An 18,052-nucleotide genomic window follows, 5' to 3' on the forward strand; every position below is an offset into this window, starting at 1 on the left:
TAGTCATGGTACATTTACTGTCACAAACCGTGTAAACACGCCCACCCTAAAGCCACTTAGTATTACGCAGTATCAACACAACGACAACACATCGTGCGAGGTCTGTGAGTAAAAGAATGAGACTAACAACACCGTGGCCTGTGTTGTTCTACGTGTGTAGATCGGTGTGTTCATCCCTTCCACGTGCTCAGCCCGAGTTTCAGCTCCGTACAGCCATCACGTAATTTTTTAGGGTGCCATCAGTGAAATTGGGTGTTACGAAAATTAAACAGCGGATTTTACAGCAACGTTATACCATCAACTTTTATGTTAAACTTGGAGAATCTGTGAGTGTAGCTTTTGAAAAGTTTAAACAAGGCTACGGGGAACATTCTTTATCAAGAGCACAAGTTGTTCACCGGCACAAATCATTTCTGGAAGGCCGAGAGGACGTTCTAGATGAACCTCGCTCAGAGGGATCTTTAACTTAAAAATCCTACACATGCGTGCTCTTGTGATATCATAGTGACGTTTAGCATTCAGAATGATGTTTTATGTGTTAAACGTAAACATTTTCGCTACACATTAAATTTTGGCCGAAGTTCTGCATGTGCTAAAACGGGGCCGAAAAACCTCACAGCTGACAAGGACAATCGAAGCATCTTGTGTGTTGATCTTCTTGGCCAATGGGCACGAGTGGTTCAGACGTGTGGTCACGGGTGATGAATCATGGATTTTTGAGTGAGATCTTGTGAGAAAGTGGCAAAGTGAAGACATCTCCTCGACCTAAAATATCGCTTTTTCGCTATTTTGATAGCCTTGGCATCGTGCAAGAAGAATTTGTTCTTCCAGGACAAACTGTCCCAAGTGCGTTACAAAGACGTCCTTGAAAGTCTCAGGAAAGGGGGGACCTCAGTGAGACCCGAAATTGCACACAAGTGGATGAGAACGTCCCCTGTCACACGGCCACATCCGATACGGAAATTTTTACCTAAAAAGGCATTCTTGATGTTCTACAGCCCTCCTACTCACCTGATCTGAGTCCCTGTTCGTCAGTTTGGGACTCTGGAGAACACTAAAATGATGTACCTGAAATGTTAGAGGCTCTGTCAATGGAAGCCTTTAAGAGCTGCTAGCAAGCCTGGAAACGACTCTGCCGGTGTATAGCTGTCAAAGGGAACTATTTTGAAGGGGAAAATATTTTTATTTGGGAAAAAATAAAACCTTTGGCAGTTAAAAGTCAGTCTCACTACTTTCACACACACACCTCGTAATAACCAATTACTTGAGGTCACGAGTTACAATTAACATGCGGCTAGAGTACGTTGTACAAATGCACTGGAAGTGTAGCTTATACTCATGATGTTTTAACATACTCTTCTGCATACTTACGTTCCATCCTTTGTTCCACATGTCTGCTCTAAAATGAAATTTTGTGTTGCAGACTTGCCTTTGCTCCAAGCGAAGAGTAAATAAAGTAGCTGTTGCAAGGGAAGAAAGTTCATCACATTCGAAATTTGTTAGCTGCGTACACAACACCCGATGTTCAGCGACGTGGAGAAAATTACACAAATTAACTTGTTGATTGTATTCCTCGGTCTTGCGGGGATACGTCTTGTAAACAGAGCTAATCATCGTGAACTACATCCATCCTTCTACTTGTAGTCACGTATCTGCTGTTTTGAGCAAATCCACCAACCTATGTCTGTTCCACATGGTAAAACTGAGGACTCATATTAAACTGTCATCCATACGTAATGTGTGCATACATTTGTGTGCAGCTGGGTTCGTAAAAAGGATAGTGCGTTTATAGCAGTAAGATACAGTTTACTTCAGGAGTGCATCGTCCACTCTGCGGGGTAGTGTGAACAGTTTAGAAATTTCCTGGCAAATTAAAACCATTTGCCGGATTGGTCAAAACATCCCAGGAGTGCTACGCAAGCAATATGTGGTGGACGACCGTACGTGAAGTATGGGAAGAATGTGAGAGGTGCTTGTAGGGTTGAAAATACGGAGAAATTACGGAAGGTTAGAATTTAACAACCCGTTGATGAAAAAGTCATTGGAGACGAGGTACAAACTCGGATTGAGGAAGAATGCGAATGGATCTCGGTTTTAGCCGACGTAAGTATATCACCTAAATTTGGTTGGCCGGACTGGTATCTGAAGCAACAACCTTCCGAATACGTGTTCTGTGTCTAATCATTGCTCCATCTCGCTCAATCGTTGAAGATACGATTACCGCTCGTTAGTTGTACCTGGACAGTTGAATCTGCACGTTTCGAGTACATCCTGGTATCTGCCGGCCGCTGTTGCCGAGCGGTTCTAGGCGCTTCAGTCGAGAACCGCGCTGCTGATACGGTCACAGGTTCGAATCCTGCCTCGGGCATGGATGTGTGTGATGTCCTTAGGTTAGGTTTAAGTAGTTTTAGGTCTAGGGGACTGATGACCTCAGATGTTAAGTCCCATAGAGCTTAGAGCCATTTGAACCAATTTTAGTTTAATCTGGTAGGAAGTTTCTAAATAGTCAATAGAATGTAGGAAGTTCGCTCGGCATTTTCTTGTGAGGACACTTGGTGGCATAAAGTCAATGACTGAAATTTTTTGAGAATCGTTACAATTGCGTGATAGAAAGTGCTTGGACCACTGATGCTTCGCCGCTGTTAGCCGTGCTCTTACGACTAACAGATCCGAATATCTCTCGCGTTCCTACTCAGTGGAATGGAATGAAGTGTAATGAAAGGTAAGCTCAAACTATGCACAGGGCCATGGCGCAACCAGTTGTGAAACACGTACCGTCAGAAAACTCCGTTTATTTGAAATACATGATTCTATGATACCTACTCTATCCTAATCACTTCTCTTGAGCACCTGACATTGTAAAAGGTTAAAGAAAAAGTGTTCAAACCCTAAGAACAAAATTTTATCCGTAATCCCTGTGTGCCATAATACTTGAACCACTGCAAAATATATGCGAATAAGTTTGATTGTCACCCACTCAGTCACAGAGCAAACGGTGTTGCGTGAATGAAGACTCAAAGAACGTTAATATTTAAGAATTTTGCTGGAAATAGAAGACTAATAGTGATTTAAGCAAAGCACTGTATAGACTAACACCGGAGTCAACGCAGGCCGCGGTGGCCGAGCGGTTCTAGGCGCTTCAGTGCGGAACCACGCGACTGCTGCGGTCGCAGGTTCGAATCCTGCCTCGGGCATGGATGTGTGTGATGTGTTTAGGTTAGTTAAGTGTAAGTGGTTATAAGTTCTAGGGGACTGATGACCGCAGATGTTAAGTCCCATAGTGCTCAGAGCCATTTTTGAACCAGAGTCAACATGTCTGGTGTCGTTGACGTAGCCTAAAGCTAAACCTACTTTCAGGAAAAGACAGGAAATAAAAAAGACTGATATAACAGTTAACGTCATTTAATTTTTTAGAGAACAGTTTTATAAAAACTTGCATGCGCTATTCTACTGTGAGCAAACACAAAAATATAACATAGAGCCTTCCAGTCCGTTCAATATTTACGATATGGCGCTCTCGGATGAGCACCCAAAGAACGAACACAAATAAATTATCACTACTGTTATCGTTGTACCGTGTGTAAGTATTTATAGAAGTAACTCGAGAACAATCCGTTCTCCGTTCATCCGGACAGAAAGATCTGTGCGACAGAAAAACGTCGAAATGAAGATAATCCTCGTGGTTGTAGTGGTCCTCGTGAAACGTAGTCCGACAACGTCGCGTCTGGTCATTTTCCAGAAACGGGTGAGCTGCGGTCGACCGCAGAGGAATACAAGGTAGAGACGTTGAAAGACGCGGGAGAGAAGGAAATCAAGGTGTGGAGAAAGCGCCAGGGGAGAATTGGAAGTCGAAGAGTACGAAGCGATACTCGAGAAGAGTCGATGGCAGTCTTAAGGCAGGAAAGGCGAGTAGTGCGTAGACGAGCGGCCGAGTCGCAGCTCCCGTTCCGGGCAGTCCGTCACCCGTGCTGGGGGCGCTCCTACTTGCCGGTGGGCGGCAGGTACACGTTGGAGCCGGGGCCGCCCCCGAAGCCGCCGCCGGGCCTGCTACCGCCCCCGGACGGGTACTGCGCCTCGCCCTGGAACTGCACGTCGGCCACGTAGCCCGTGGCGTCGCTGGCCGTGTACTTCACCACCTCGTTGCGGCCGTCGGGCAGCAGCACCTGGTACTGGCCCGTCACCGTCTGGCCGTCGCTGCTCTCCTGCTGGCTGAAGTCGTTGCCGCTGGCCGGGTCCTTCACCGCGTACTGGAACTGGTACGGCTGCGCCTGAAACGCACAGGATCATTCACTTACTGCGACCAGATCATAAGCGTAACGAGCAAAAAGTCAGACACCCCCGCAACATATCACGCTAATACCGCGTAACATTTTCTCTAGCCCTGAGAATGGTATAAAATCAGAGAGTTTCCATAATTTCGTCCGGTAGGCCATGTATGGAAGTGTAACGTGGACGATAAATAGTTTGGACAAGAAGAGAATAGAAGCTTTCGAAATGTCGTGCTACAGAAGAATGCTGAAGTTTATATGGGTAGATCACATAACTAATAATGAAGTATTGAATAGGATTGGGGAGAAGAGGAGTTGGTGGCACAACTTGACAAAAAGAAGAGACCGGTTAGTAGGACGGGTTGTCAGGCATCAAGGGATCACAAATATAGCATTGGAGGGCAGCATGGAGGGAGACCAAGAGATGAATCCACTAAACAGTTTCCGGAGGATGTAGGTTGCAGTAAGTACTGGGAGATGAAGAAGCTTGCACAGGAAAGGGTAGCATGGAGAGCTGCATCAAACCAGTCTCAGGACTGATGACCACAACAACAACAACAACAGGCCATATCTACCTGGAGTCGCTCATTGATAAATAGATCTCGTACAGCGTTGATGGTGACCCAACATTTCACCCACAGCTACTAATTGTCTGGGAGTATTTTTAAACTCTGGCGAACTGTTGCGTCGGTAGATGTGGCGCCCAATTGATCGTTGGTAACAGGGGGGGGGGGGGGGGGGGGGGATAGTCTTAATTTTTTTGACTGGTGACTCCTAAGTAGCCATTAAAAAGTTCCAGTCCCGATCATGTTAAAAATATGCGTAATACCGACATTTAAATAATTTTTTGAAAGCGAGACACCTGACTACACTATTTTTCTCCGTTTTCCTGCGTGATAGGGGGGGGGGGGGGGGGAGGGGCTCCGAAGTCCTCCTTGCTCCTTGTATGGGTGCCCCTGGTCGGATGATAGGGTGCCTATGTATTCATCAAGCCAGGAACATATGTAAACACAGCTGTTGCCATCTTCGATGACGAGCGCATCCATAGCACATTTATCATGAGTAATTAAGATGATGGGCAAAACTTCTTCACCGAAAATGGTAAAATAAATATCCTGGTTCATACTCGCAGTACCCTGCCGGTGTGGCCGAGAGGTTCTAAACGCTTCAGTCTGGAACCACGCGACCGCTACGGTGGCAGGTTCGAATCCTGCCTTGGGTATGGATGTGCGTGATGTCCTTAGGTTAGTTAGGTTTTAGTACTTCTAAGCTCTAGGGGACTGATGACCTCAGATGTTAAGTCCCATTCTGCTCAGAGCTATTTTAAACATTTGAACCATACTCGCGTTAATCTGAATAAGTAGGAAAAATAGCCTCTAAACATCACTACATCCTCCACACATACTGCACCTCATTGACCCGTCGGTCAACTCGACGCTTTGTATCATTCAAGAAAGCAAAAACGCGACTCTTCGAGCCACGTCATACATTTCCAGTTAACTACTACCCAATTTCTATCCTATTTCGTCCTTAGATTTGCATCTTTATGTGCCACTGTGAGCAATGGCCCTTTACAAGGTACCCGACTCCAAATGTCCAGTGGATGCACTTCCCTTCACAGTGTTTGGTCGGAAAATGATTGAGATTGATCTTCAGAAATGGACAGGAGTGACAACTGTCGAGTTTGAAACGGACTGATCCGTTTCTGTTGGACGTTTTTACTACCACTGTTCTTACTCCATGTTACATGAATACAAGTGGCGAACCATTTCTTGTAGACAAATTAGACAGTCCATGTTGATGTACGACCAATTTGGACAACTATCAGGTGGTTTTAATCAAATTACAGTTACTCACAGAGGTATTATCGTATGGCAGCGAAACTTGGTTTAATGCCTTAATGCGGAAACATTTTAAGCTGGAAAAAGTTAGGTACAATTTTGATCACGTGCAAATCTGGCGCTGTGAATACCAGAAAGAAGTATAGAAATGATTCCATATGTAATGTTTTGGAACAGGACGTGGACAGAAAACTTCAAACAAGTGAGAAAGGCATAGTGTTGAATCTATTATTAACCACCACTTACACAATTTGTTCAATGTGATCGCGGGAAAAGACGAGATGCCGGCACATTCAGGGTGTGGTCACGGACACGAGCAAATAGTTCCTTTCTGTTTCCCTGCGCGTCGACTCACTGTGTTGATTCCATACGAGGTGACTGGCACATACGCACCAGTTCACTGCCACGACAGTTTGTCACCTGTTGAAGGCCACATGAGCGCCTGCTACCCAGTACCGCGCCGTGAACAGAGCTCCAAAGCGACAAATATATGTTTTTTAAAAGTAATATTTCTCCACTGATGTAATGTTATGCAATTCCGTGCTCTGAATTACCACATATATAGCTGCAACGTACCACTGGAAATGCACACTCTCATGTGTGTTACCTATAGTCGAAATCAAAACGTCAGTTTTTTGTTACATCATGGTGTGTACGGAATCATCTCAAAAGTGTTACTTTCTTTACCCCATTTCGTGTTACCCCTTCCCAGTTCTATTCATGAATGGTGTGCAGCCAGAACGCCAGTCATCGTCATTTGGCAACAACGCGAATGTGGGAGAAAATAAAATTTTTCCTGAACATCTCAGCAGACAAGCTTCAGAATTTTCATAGTTAGTCCCGCTGTGACATAAAACGCTTCTCTGTTAGCGGCTACCACTTGAATTTGATGAGTATCTCCGTGGTGCTCTGGGCTTTATTGAACGAACCTGGGACGAAACATGACGCTCTTATTCAAATCTTGTGTAGTAACCAAAGTCACCTTTTTGCTGACATGTAGTTTAATATTGGTTTCAGATTTAGCCGTGTCACTTTTTGGATACCATCTAACAATCAATATCGTTTAACTTTCCTTACAAATCTCATTTTTGCTTTTCTGAAGATCTACGTTTCCCATGCATATAACCGTACTAGTACTGTAATAGTACTATGAAACTTGAATTATATGTCTTTTGATGATATGTCTTTCACGGCTTTCGTTATTGTTACTAAATTGTTGTAATGCTCTAATTTTCATAAAAATGTCACCGAGTTGAATTAAAAACGTTCATAGATCAACAATCACTGGATGAAGTCTCATTTCGCAAGTTTCCAAGATGATCCACAGAGAAAGGATAAGGTCAGAAAGCATCTAGGAAGCTCTGAACTCGAAAAGTTTTGTTACAACTGCTCGATGCCTTCAAGTCTGGTATTTAGAATTTCACCGTTTCTGTTAAGAGTACAACAGGTATTACTAGAATATGTTACCAGTGTTTCTGTTTTTGACAACGGAAATGCCTGTTCTCTAGCACTGCTCAACATTGAAGATCTAAAGCATTAACAATCAATTAAGATTTACTATAAATCGTACTTAATGAAGTGAGAATCAGTTATCTATGAAACCATAAAGATTTGTAATTTTTAAGCATCCTCCTCGTGTTATTTTTAATTGAACACTGCACCCCTCTGTCTGACATATGCCATTATTGTATCAAGTTGCCTGCATTTCCCGCCAAGAGTTAAAAGGGAGCGACATTTCTGAATAAAGCAAGTATGCTCATTCCTTACAGCTGGAGCATCACAGACTAAAAGAGAACGCATTTATGCTGTACTAATCTTTAATCAACATATTTAAAACAAAACCTTTATTCAAAAATGTTACCAGAGACGGTGACGGAGCCTCATAAAGCCATCATGGATACAAAATATTACAACTCATGTTGCAACGAATGTTTGCAGCAATTCTTGAAGTCGTAACTGGTTAAGATCCATGAACCGTTTGACACGCACACTTCACTGTGAATGCTAACGCCCATCGTCCGTATTAAGACCGAGCATATCACTTTATATCCAAAAACGTTTCCGCGGCAATTTTTGTGGGGACATCAATCTCGATTCACAAACTCGAAACGGTTGCTGTACTTTATATGACACCAGACAGCCGCAGAGCGCTTAAACAGTGCGTACTGAGAGTACATTTTATTTTTCTTGTCTGATAATGGTGAAATGACACTATTCATCCTGGTCTTAACAGCTTCTGTACTTGAGGGCTCCAAGTACAGTTATGGCAGTAATAAACTTTCTATGTGCAGAGAAAATAGTTAACTGTATTACAATCATCTTAATTTTTTATAAGTCCTTAGCAACGATACGTAAGTAAGTTGCCGCGTATTTGACACTACATGCGACATTCCTCATTCCATGCTGGTTAATATGAATAAACTATGTAAAGTATGGCTTGATTTTAGAGTTTCCCTTACAATCGAAACTGAATCGTAGTGACCAGAAACAAAGCAAACAGTTCAAGACTAAAATGTTGCCCCTCAGAAAGCGGTTCAGAATAAAGAACTTCAGATCATAGAGAGATCATGGTACATAGAAAAACCAAAACGTTCTTCTACTCGTCCGTGCATTGGCGCCTTCATATTCGGCGTATGTAATGGACTCAACGAGGATAAAACGAGGATAAAAACTTCGAATAAAAATTTTGTTCAAGTACCTATAAGATGAAATAATTCACAGCGATATAAATATTTACTTAATAGATGTGTACTAACTACACAGCATTTATACACGAATTGTTAATATCATGTTACAAGGTTCATATGCCTTGCATCCTATGGTAACGCTTTCAGTCACGGTGCACAAAGTAAAAAGGTGAGCTTCCCGAAAAGAACGTATGTAAAAACGCTCAGATGATAGTTCCCTTTCACATTTAGAATATCATTATCATTGCTCCGAGACTTAGTCATTTTTTTAATGAAAATTTATATTTGTATTGTATTGTATGTTGACCGGGGACCTAGAAACGACGGAGAGACACCGTCCTCGCCGCAGCCGCAGTGGTCCACAACACCACGACGGCTACCGCAGTCCACTTCATCCCTCTGCCGCCCCACACCGAACCCAGGGTTATTGTGCGGTTCCCCGGTGGATGGTGGATTTCCGCCCCCCCCCCCTCCCCCACAGGGAACGTCTCACACCAGAAATGTGTAACCCCTATGTTTGCGTGGTAGATTAATGGTGATGTATGCGTACGTGGAGAACTTGCTTGCGCAGCAATCGCCGACATAGTGTAGCTGAGGCGGAATAAGGGGAACCAGCCCGCATTCGCCGAGGCAGATGGAAAACCACCTGAAAACAATCCACAGACTCACCGGACCTCGACACAAATCCGCCGGGCAGATTTGTGCCGGGGACCAGGCGGCCTCGGCATTGCAAAATGAGTACTCAGGTCCCTAAATCAACCGTGCACCTTAAACACGTTCACAGACAGGAAAGAGCGAGGGTGAGTACTTACTGGGCCGTCTCCACCTCCAGCTCCGCCGCCGTAGCCGCCGCCGAAGCCGCCTGCCCCCGCGCCGCCCGGTCCGCCGAAGCCTCCGGCGCCGCCCCCGGCTGGACCGCGTCCGTAGCCCCCGGCGCCGCCCCCGCCGCCGCCCAGAAGGCCGGCCTGCGCCACCTCGGCCGCCGCCAGCGCCAGCGTCACGCCCACCCACAGCAGCTGTCAACACAGGCACCAGACACTGTGCAGCTGCTTTGTATGCGTGGGATGCTTCCGCAGAGCGAATTCCTCAGCCGAGGCCGAAGTTGGGATTCAACAAGTCCGCGGCCCACTTCATGCTTCATGCTCCACCCCCAGTTAAGTTTGCCTCCCTATTGGCCTGAACATTGATCGCATCTTGAAATATAATATTTCTTTTACTCTTCTCAAAAACGTGAAATTGCCCAACCTTTGGTGGTGGATTCTACGTAAGTCTCTTGCATTGACATGGCGATATCGTGTGTGTGGATACACGCTGGAGGAAAGAATTTGCGACACCAAGAAGAAGTCGTGTGAGATAAACGAAAGTTGGTAGGCGCGTTTCTACATCTGAAAGATAATGTCTACTAAAATTTCACGACAGTCCCATAAGAGTGGATCTAGTAACACAACTACGAGGATAAAAATCATGTTTTCTTTAAATACAGACCGTAATGGTAGTGAGCGGTAGTTACTTTTGAAACTGGACGTGGTTGGTTGATTTTAGTCACGAACACCTTTAAGGCGGCGAAGCCGCCATTATCAACACCCCACTGATTTTGAACGAGATCGTGTAATAGAGCTACAAGAAGCTGGAAGTTTTTCCTACGATATTGCAGAAAAACTTGGCAGGTATATAGCCACTGTACGTGAATACTGGCAGTGGTGGTCATGAAAACGTACAAGGAAGCACAGTGACTCCGGGCGGCCACGTGGCTTTATCGAGATGTAAGACTGTCGCCTGCCAGGAAGTTTCATATCAGCGCACATTCCGCTGTAGAGTGAAAATCTCATTCTGGAAATATCCCCCCAGGCTGTGGCTAAGCCATGTCTCCGAAATATTCTTTCTTTCAGGAGTGCTAGTTTTGCAAGGTTCGGAGGAGAGCTTCTGTAGAGTTTGGAAGGTAGGAGACAAGGTACTGGCAGAATTAAAGCTGTGACGACGGGGCGTGAGTCGTGCTTGGGTAGCTCAGTTGGTAGAGAACTTGCCCGTGAAAGGCAAAGGTCCCGAGTTCGAGTCTCAGCCCGCCACACAGTTTTAATCTGCCAGGAAGTTTCAAGACTATCGTATTTGATTCTTGGCTCTGGCATTCACATTGCATCTGCAGCAGCAATTGCAGTAGCAGTTGGCACCTCAGTGACACAACTAACACTTGCAAATCGGTTACTTCAAGAGTAGCTCCAAGTCAGACGCTCTGTGGCGTGCATTCCACTGGCTCCAACAAACCACCATTTGCGACTTCAGCGCTGTCAAGCGAGAGCTCATTGGAATACAGGGTGGGAGTCTGTTGTGTTTTCTGATGAAAGCTAGGTCTGCCTCGGTGTCAGTTATAGCCGTGAGCGGGTTACAAGGAGCAACAAACAACCTGTGTGCGTTCTAGACAGACCGGACCTACACATGGGGCCACGATACGGGGTGCGATGTCACATGACAGCTGGGTATTATCCTGGTTATCCCAAGCATCCTGACTATAGAGTTGCACGTCAGTCTGATGATTCGACGTGTCGTGATGCCATTCTTGAACAGCATTCTACGAGGTGGTTTCCATCAGGATAACGCTCGCCCACGTAGGTCACATACCACTGTTGTAACCCAACATGTTAACATGTTTGACAAAGTGTCGTCATGTTGCCTTGGCGTGCTCAGTCATCAGATATGCTTCCAGTCGAGCACGTTTGCGACATCATCGGACGACAACTCAAGCGTCATCCAAAAACAGCAGTGACAGTATTGACAGACCAAGTGCAGCAGGTATGGAACTCAATCCCACAAACTGACATCCGGCACCTGCACTGCACAATAAACGCCCGTTTGCATGCTTCCATCCAACATTCTTGCGGTTACACTACTTATTAATGCCCAAGCATTTCGCATTTGCAATGGCGTATCTCACGTTTAAATTAATCTGTGGTATTGCAATGGTAATCACTTTAAATAAAAGTCAAGTATACACGGGCTCTCAAATGCATACCTTAAAAGTTGAAATTCTTGGTCTTCGATGTTGTGAAACAAGTCTCTTCTACTGCAAATTTCCAAATTTTGGGAAGTGGTAGTAGGAACCAACAAAAGAAAGAAACGTCTAGTAAACCTGTGCTCTTGTTCATTATAAGACTTGTGTTTCAAAGTAGCAAAGAGCAACAAGTGCTCATACTTCTTAAGATATGCATTTTAGAGCACATGTTTGCTGGACATTTTTTTCTTGTTTTGGTCCATATTATCGCTTCCCAGAATGTGGAAAGCGAAGAGCTTTCAGTAGAAGAGATTTGTTTCACTGTATTGATGATCAAGAATTGCTCATAGTTCTTAAGGTATGCGTTTTAGAGCCCTTGTTTGTTTGACTTCTTTTGGTTACAATGAACATTCCTGTCATAGCCTTGAACACTTTGAAATTTTAATCGTGAAAAATTAGATACAAGTAATAGCAGCTGTAAGTAAAACAAAATTAGGTTCCATTCAGACTGGTTTGATGATTTATATAGTAGATATTCTCGGGGCGGCGGTCGGCACAGCAGGCAAGGGCTGAGTCTGCAGAACCGTGCAGCACGCCACGGAGCTCTCTACCCATGGCGAAGTTCTGTGACCGTGGGACTCGATACCTAAGGTGAACTGTGTATGAAACGGAACAGTTTCTGTTTTGACTCGGAATAGTAAAAGAGTCAAGACATGATATTATCCGGTTGTGTGAATTTATTGTCCACCGGAAGTTAAACCGATTTGTAACTCGGATAATAAACCTTGTTTGTGAATTTGCCAGCGCCTGTTACTATGAAATACCAGTCATTTCGTAGGAAAAGTCTGGTGGAACACGCGGTCCCTGCGAAACGAGCAAATAGGCACCTTCAAGAAGGAGGCCCTCGCAACGTGGAAGTGAGCTCGTTTTACCAGTACTACCAAGGTTCAACGAAACTTCCAGATCTTTCTTCACTACTATTTCGATCGTAGTATCAGTTTCCGTAGAACTTCATTCATTTACAAAATTACTGAGCCGGTCGCTGTGGTCGAGCGGATCCAGGCCCTTCAGTCCGGAACCGCGCTGCTACTACTGTCGCAGGTTCGAATCCTGCCACGGGCATGGATGTGTGTGATGTCTGTCCTTCCATTTGTTAGGTTTAAGTAGTCCTACGTCCAGGGGACTCATGACCTCAGATGTTAAGTCCCATAGTGCTTAGAGCCATTTGAACCATTTGAAGCCAGCCGCGGTGGCCGAGCGGTTCTAGGCGCTTCAGTCCGGAACCGCGCGACTGCAACGGTCGCAGGTTCGAATCCTGCCTCGGGCATGGATGTGTGTGATGTCCTTAGGTTAGTTAGGTTTAAGTAGTTCTAAGTTCTAGGGGACTGACGACCTCAGAAGTTAAGTCCCATAGTGCTCCGAGCCATTTGAACCAAAGAACCCAACCATTTGAACAAAATTATTACTGGGAAGGCCTTTATCTTTTATAAAAACCTTCTTTTCCTCCGCTCACTGAAAGAGAAGCGACGCCTTTAGGATAGCTGCTTCTTCAACTGTACTCCGCAAAGTCGTCGCAGTGTGCGCCGGAGATTACTGTTATCAGTTTTCCCCTTCCTATTCCATTCGCGTACTATTTTCAGCGTCCTTCTGTATGACCTCGAATTGCACTGGTATTAAGATCGTGGCCATTACGCGAGATATTCTTTGAATGAAGTTAGATGTTTCTCTACTTATTTTGTCAAATAGCCCGAGAAATTTTGTAAGTCTCCCAGCAATGTTCAACTCCTTCCTGTATTGCAGCCTACTGCAGTCCGTTATTTCTGTGAAAATCTCACGCTGACTGGAATAACCAATGACCGTGCATCTCTACTTTGATTTTTCCCTATTTCTTCTGTTAATGCAGGTCGGTAAGTGACCCAGTCAGCCAGGAATTAACGTGTGCGAATTACACCCCTAAAGTTGGACGATATTCTGCACGAGGGACGAAGTAGCTACGAAGTATAAATTTGAAACTGTACTGTTGCAAACGTGTACACACATTCGCTATGGCACTCACGCTAGGTACTTACCTTACTCTCCCTGCGATTTGCGACAAGAAAAGTGGCAACAGCGCTAATCCAGGAACAACGCGTCTAAAAAAATCACGTCACGAAGCGTAAATTTGAAATTTAACAAAAAACTCCAACACACACGTAAGCTGAGTCACCGTACTACCGTGACATACAGCTCTCGAAGGCGTTCGTCACAAACTGTACGTCTGTTGGGTGTGGCACTCTACCTTAAGACACGTCATGGTGGTTGTGCGGCTGCTTTTGGCTCCCTGTTTGCTGTGAGTGCGGCAGCTGCTGGAAGCCGACTGATGTCCGATATCGGCGAGGTTGGCTCTTTTATACGGCGCCGCTGCGCTTCCTGTGACGTCTGTGCCGCGGACGGACCACACTCCCCAGACCGCCTCCCTGCGTGCCCGATCTCATCTATGCATACCGATAGAGGGGGTGGGGGAGGGGGGGAGGGTTACCGGTGAGAGTGAGAGCAAAACAGAACACCGAAAGGGGAGAAAAACTCGTCTGCCGGCGCAGGTATTTGCGGGTAGGAGGAAAAGCGCGGGCAGGGAGGGGTCAGAGGTGAGCGCCAGACGCCGGCGTCCATCCACGCCACTCGTCCGACGGCCATCCCTCTCACCGGCCGCGCCGTTGCGACAGCCGCCGGCAGCCGCCGCCGGGGGAGACGCCGGATGCGGCCACCATTGTCGAACGGCGATGACCTTCGGCGGAGACCCCCGTACTGCGGGAACATCGCTGCCAGACGGATGCCTCGGTGGCCTACTTGCCGCTCGTATTTGCATTGGAAATTGGGCTCCTGCGAATAATGGAACATTACGCGTCAGCCACCTCGGCAAAAGTCAGGGTTCCGTCACTTCACGTTCCGACCGTTTTCCGTGCGACGGTAACATATTTTCATCTTTATGAATAAAATATTTTTGGACAGGATAGAGGAATATCGCTGTGTCGCCATTCTGCAGCAGAGCAGGCCATCACAGCGTATTCTTGTTCGCCAGATTGTCACTTCTCTCTTTCGATTTCGTTTCTGGTACGTTTCTCACCAGTGAATGCGATCGTTTTAGATTTCGTCTAATCGTAGCTGTTACGACTATCACTTAAAATGTATTATAAACTCTAATTAGTGTTTATTTTACTATTGTTGGCATTGCAACGGTTTAGCTTCGTGTTTTTGGTAGAAGAGTACTCACACATCACACAGTGCGCGGAAACATTGCAGCCTCTCCTTTTGCTTTATTTAAAAGCTACAGAAGAGTCACGTAACATGGATGTAGGTGATTTCCACAGGTTTCAACACATACAGACACGTGACGGATTTGTGGCCGGTTACTTGACGTATTCTTACGAATAATGGCGCACTTTTCAAAATGTATTGCATACTACGTAACTGGTCATCCAATAGAAAACAGCAAATAAAGTGACTGATCAAAGTAAAAAAATTCTGCCATATTGCCGACCAGTGTGGCCGAACGGTTCTAAGCGCTTCAGTCTGGAACCGCGCCGCCGATACGGTCGCAGGTTCGCATCCTGCCTCGGGCGTGGATGTGTGTGATGTCCTTAGGTTATGTAGGTTTAAGAAGTTCTAAGTTCTAGGGGACTGATGACCTCAGATGTTAAGTCCATAGTGCTTAGAGCCATTTGAACCTTTTTTTTCTGCCATATTCAAGATTTTTCTGCTGAGCCGCCAGCTGCCTTCCTTCCCTTCGTCTATGGGTTGAAGAATATTATACATCCATCGTCTAGAAGACCGGTGGCCGTCAACCTGCTCCCTTTTTTTTTTTTAAGTCATTGGATTTCTGAATGGTTTGATGCGACCCGCCAAGAATTCCCCTCCTGTCCAGCGTTTTCATTTCAGAGTAGACTTGCAACCTACGTCCTCAATTATCTGCTGGATGTATTCCAATCTCGGTCATCCTCTACAGTTTTTTACCCTCTACAGTTCTCTTTAGTTCCATGGCAGTCATTCCCTTATATCTTAACAGATGTCCTATCATCCTGCCCCTTCTCCTTGTCAGTGTTTTCGACATACACCTTTCCTCTCCGATTCTGCGCAGAACCTCCTCATACCTTGCTTTATCAGTACAACTAATTTTCTGCATTCTTCTGTAACATTACATCTCAAATGCTTCGATTCTCTTCTGTTCCGTTTTTCACATGGTCAAAGCTTAACTACTATACAATGCTGTGCTCCAAACGTATATTCTCAGAAATTTCTTCCTCACGTTAAGGCCTAGGTTTGATACTAGTACACTCCTCTTGGCTAGGAATGTCTTTTTTGCCAGTGATAGCCGCTTTTGATATCCCCATTGTTCCGTTCATCATTCGTTATTTTGCTGTCTAGGTGGCAGAATTCCTGAACTTCATCTGTTTCGTGACCATCAATCATCATGTTAAGTTTCTCGCTGTTCTCATTTCTGCTACTTCTCATTACTTTCGTTTTTCTTCGATTTACTCTCAAATCATATTCTGTGCCCAAAAAAAAATATAATTCATATGGCTCTGAGCACTATGGGACTTAATATCTGAGGTCATCAGTCCCCTAGAACTTAGAACTACTTAAACCTAACTAACCTAAGAACATCACACACATCCATGCCCGAGGCAGGATTCTAACCTGCGACCGTAGCGGTCGCACGGTTCCAGACTGAAGCGCCTAGAGCCACTCGGCCAAACCAGCAGGCTTCTGTATTCAGTAGACTGTTCATTCCATTCAGCAGATCATGTAATTCTTCTTCACTTTCACTCATGATAGCAATGTCGCTGCTCGTTAATGCCTACTAATGAAGTTTCAGCTTTCCTGGTGGGTGGTCGGCGGTTGAGCTTTTAAAAACATTTGCATTTCCATAACATTTTGACATAATGAATCTGTTAAGTAATTGTTCCTGTACGCTTAAACTTGCTGAAACTCTGCTGTATAAAACTCGTATAAACTTGCTGTATAAATGGTTGGCGATTAGAAAACGTTACTACTAACTAAGGTACGATGGTGGGCGGTATGTAAAAAAAAAAAAAGGTTGACTTCACATGGTTTATGCAATTCAAATACATCTAGTGTACCATATAAGTCCTTTTTCGTCTAGTTCTGAAACTTGTAACATTGTCGGATATTTGAGTACTTCACTAGCCGTCCGTCGAGTAACGTTCAGGTACGCCTTTGAAATTTCACTGTGTAGAATGACTTTGACTTTCAAATAGCATCGTACCATGTCAAGAATTCCGCACTCCTTTAGGAGTAAGATCTCACGTGTTCGACTAAAATAGTTCTCTTAACAGATCGGTTGAAAAGGTATCATGCTATGACCACTGCTACATACTGAAATAAAAACTAATTAATTTATGAAAGCGAAAAATCTGTCGCTCGTGAAAAATGATCTACTATGACCAGACATTAACTCTTCCCTAAATTACGATGAAGCATGTATTTCAGCATGTGTTTCGTTTGTATGTACTATTATTTCCCTGTAAATGAAGAAATACATTGGATATAAAATATGAACAGACGCCTATTGAAGAAGATGTTTGAAGTATCACCGTAAAAGAAAAGGAGAAGGCAATAGAAACAACAGAATTGGAAGTCCAATGAGTAGATACAAGTATTACGGTAGAAGTAGATACTGCAGGGGAAGCAAACGCCAACCTTGTGCTTAATCAAATATTCAGTATAATTGAATCAAATCAAAATAAATTACAAAAACTAGACAAAATCGAAAAAGAAGACAAGGCAGGTAGGTGTAAAATAAAAACAAAAAGATAAAGGTTCAAACCTGTTACAAGTAGGACAGAGCAAGTCAGAAGCAGATTTAAAGAACAAAATGCAGGCAGGACGGCATAATCATAAATCGGAATCGATAAACAAAATAAAAGCATGGCAAGAAAAGATTGAGGCGGAGTTTCAAACTAGCCAGAGCCTACTAGAACAGAAGATTGTAGCACGGCAAGTCAAGGAGTCACTACAGAACTAGAGCTAAAAATGAATCCAAAATAGTACAACAGAAAGTTGACAAGAAAATCAAGGGGGTAAGGGCACAAGTAGAGAAGTAAACTGAGAAGATCACTGTCAATATTACGAAAAGAAGGAAGTGTGTAGCAGACTTTTTTATGAGGATGGAACTCAACTGTCTGTGATACACATTTACATCACTTGTATCATAGATTATGCTTTTAAGACTGTCGCTGTATGTGTAAATGTTTGCGATAAATTCGAACTCCT

General features: G+C 44.5%; 1 protein-coding gene across 1 annotated transcript; it reads right to left on the reverse strand.

Moving 5' to 3' along the window:
* Positions 1–3,386: 3,386 nt before the first annotated feature.
* LOC126272506 (pro-resilin-like) lies at positions 3,387–14,133 on the reverse strand. The gene is made up of 3 exons (XM_049975399.1): positions 14,061–14,133; positions 9,609–9,812; positions 3,387–4,268 (listed from the first exon to the last, which is right to left on the reverse strand). The coding sequence occupies exons 1-3, from the start codon at positions 14,073–14,075 to the stop codon at positions 3,981–3,983; spliced, it is 507 nt and encodes a 168-aa protein (XP_049831356.1). The 5' UTR covers positions 14,076–14,133; the 3' UTR covers positions 3,387–3,980.
* Between the last annotated feature and the right edge of the window lie 3,919 nt (positions 14,134–18,052).

This window comes from Schistocerca gregaria, chromosome 5, assembly GCF_023897955.1.
Source record: "Schistocerca gregaria isolate iqSchGreg1 chromosome 5, iqSchGreg1.2, whole genome shotgun sequence".
Classification (NCBI taxonomy): domain Eukaryota; kingdom Metazoa; phylum Arthropoda; class Insecta; order Orthoptera; family Acrididae; genus Schistocerca; species Schistocerca gregaria.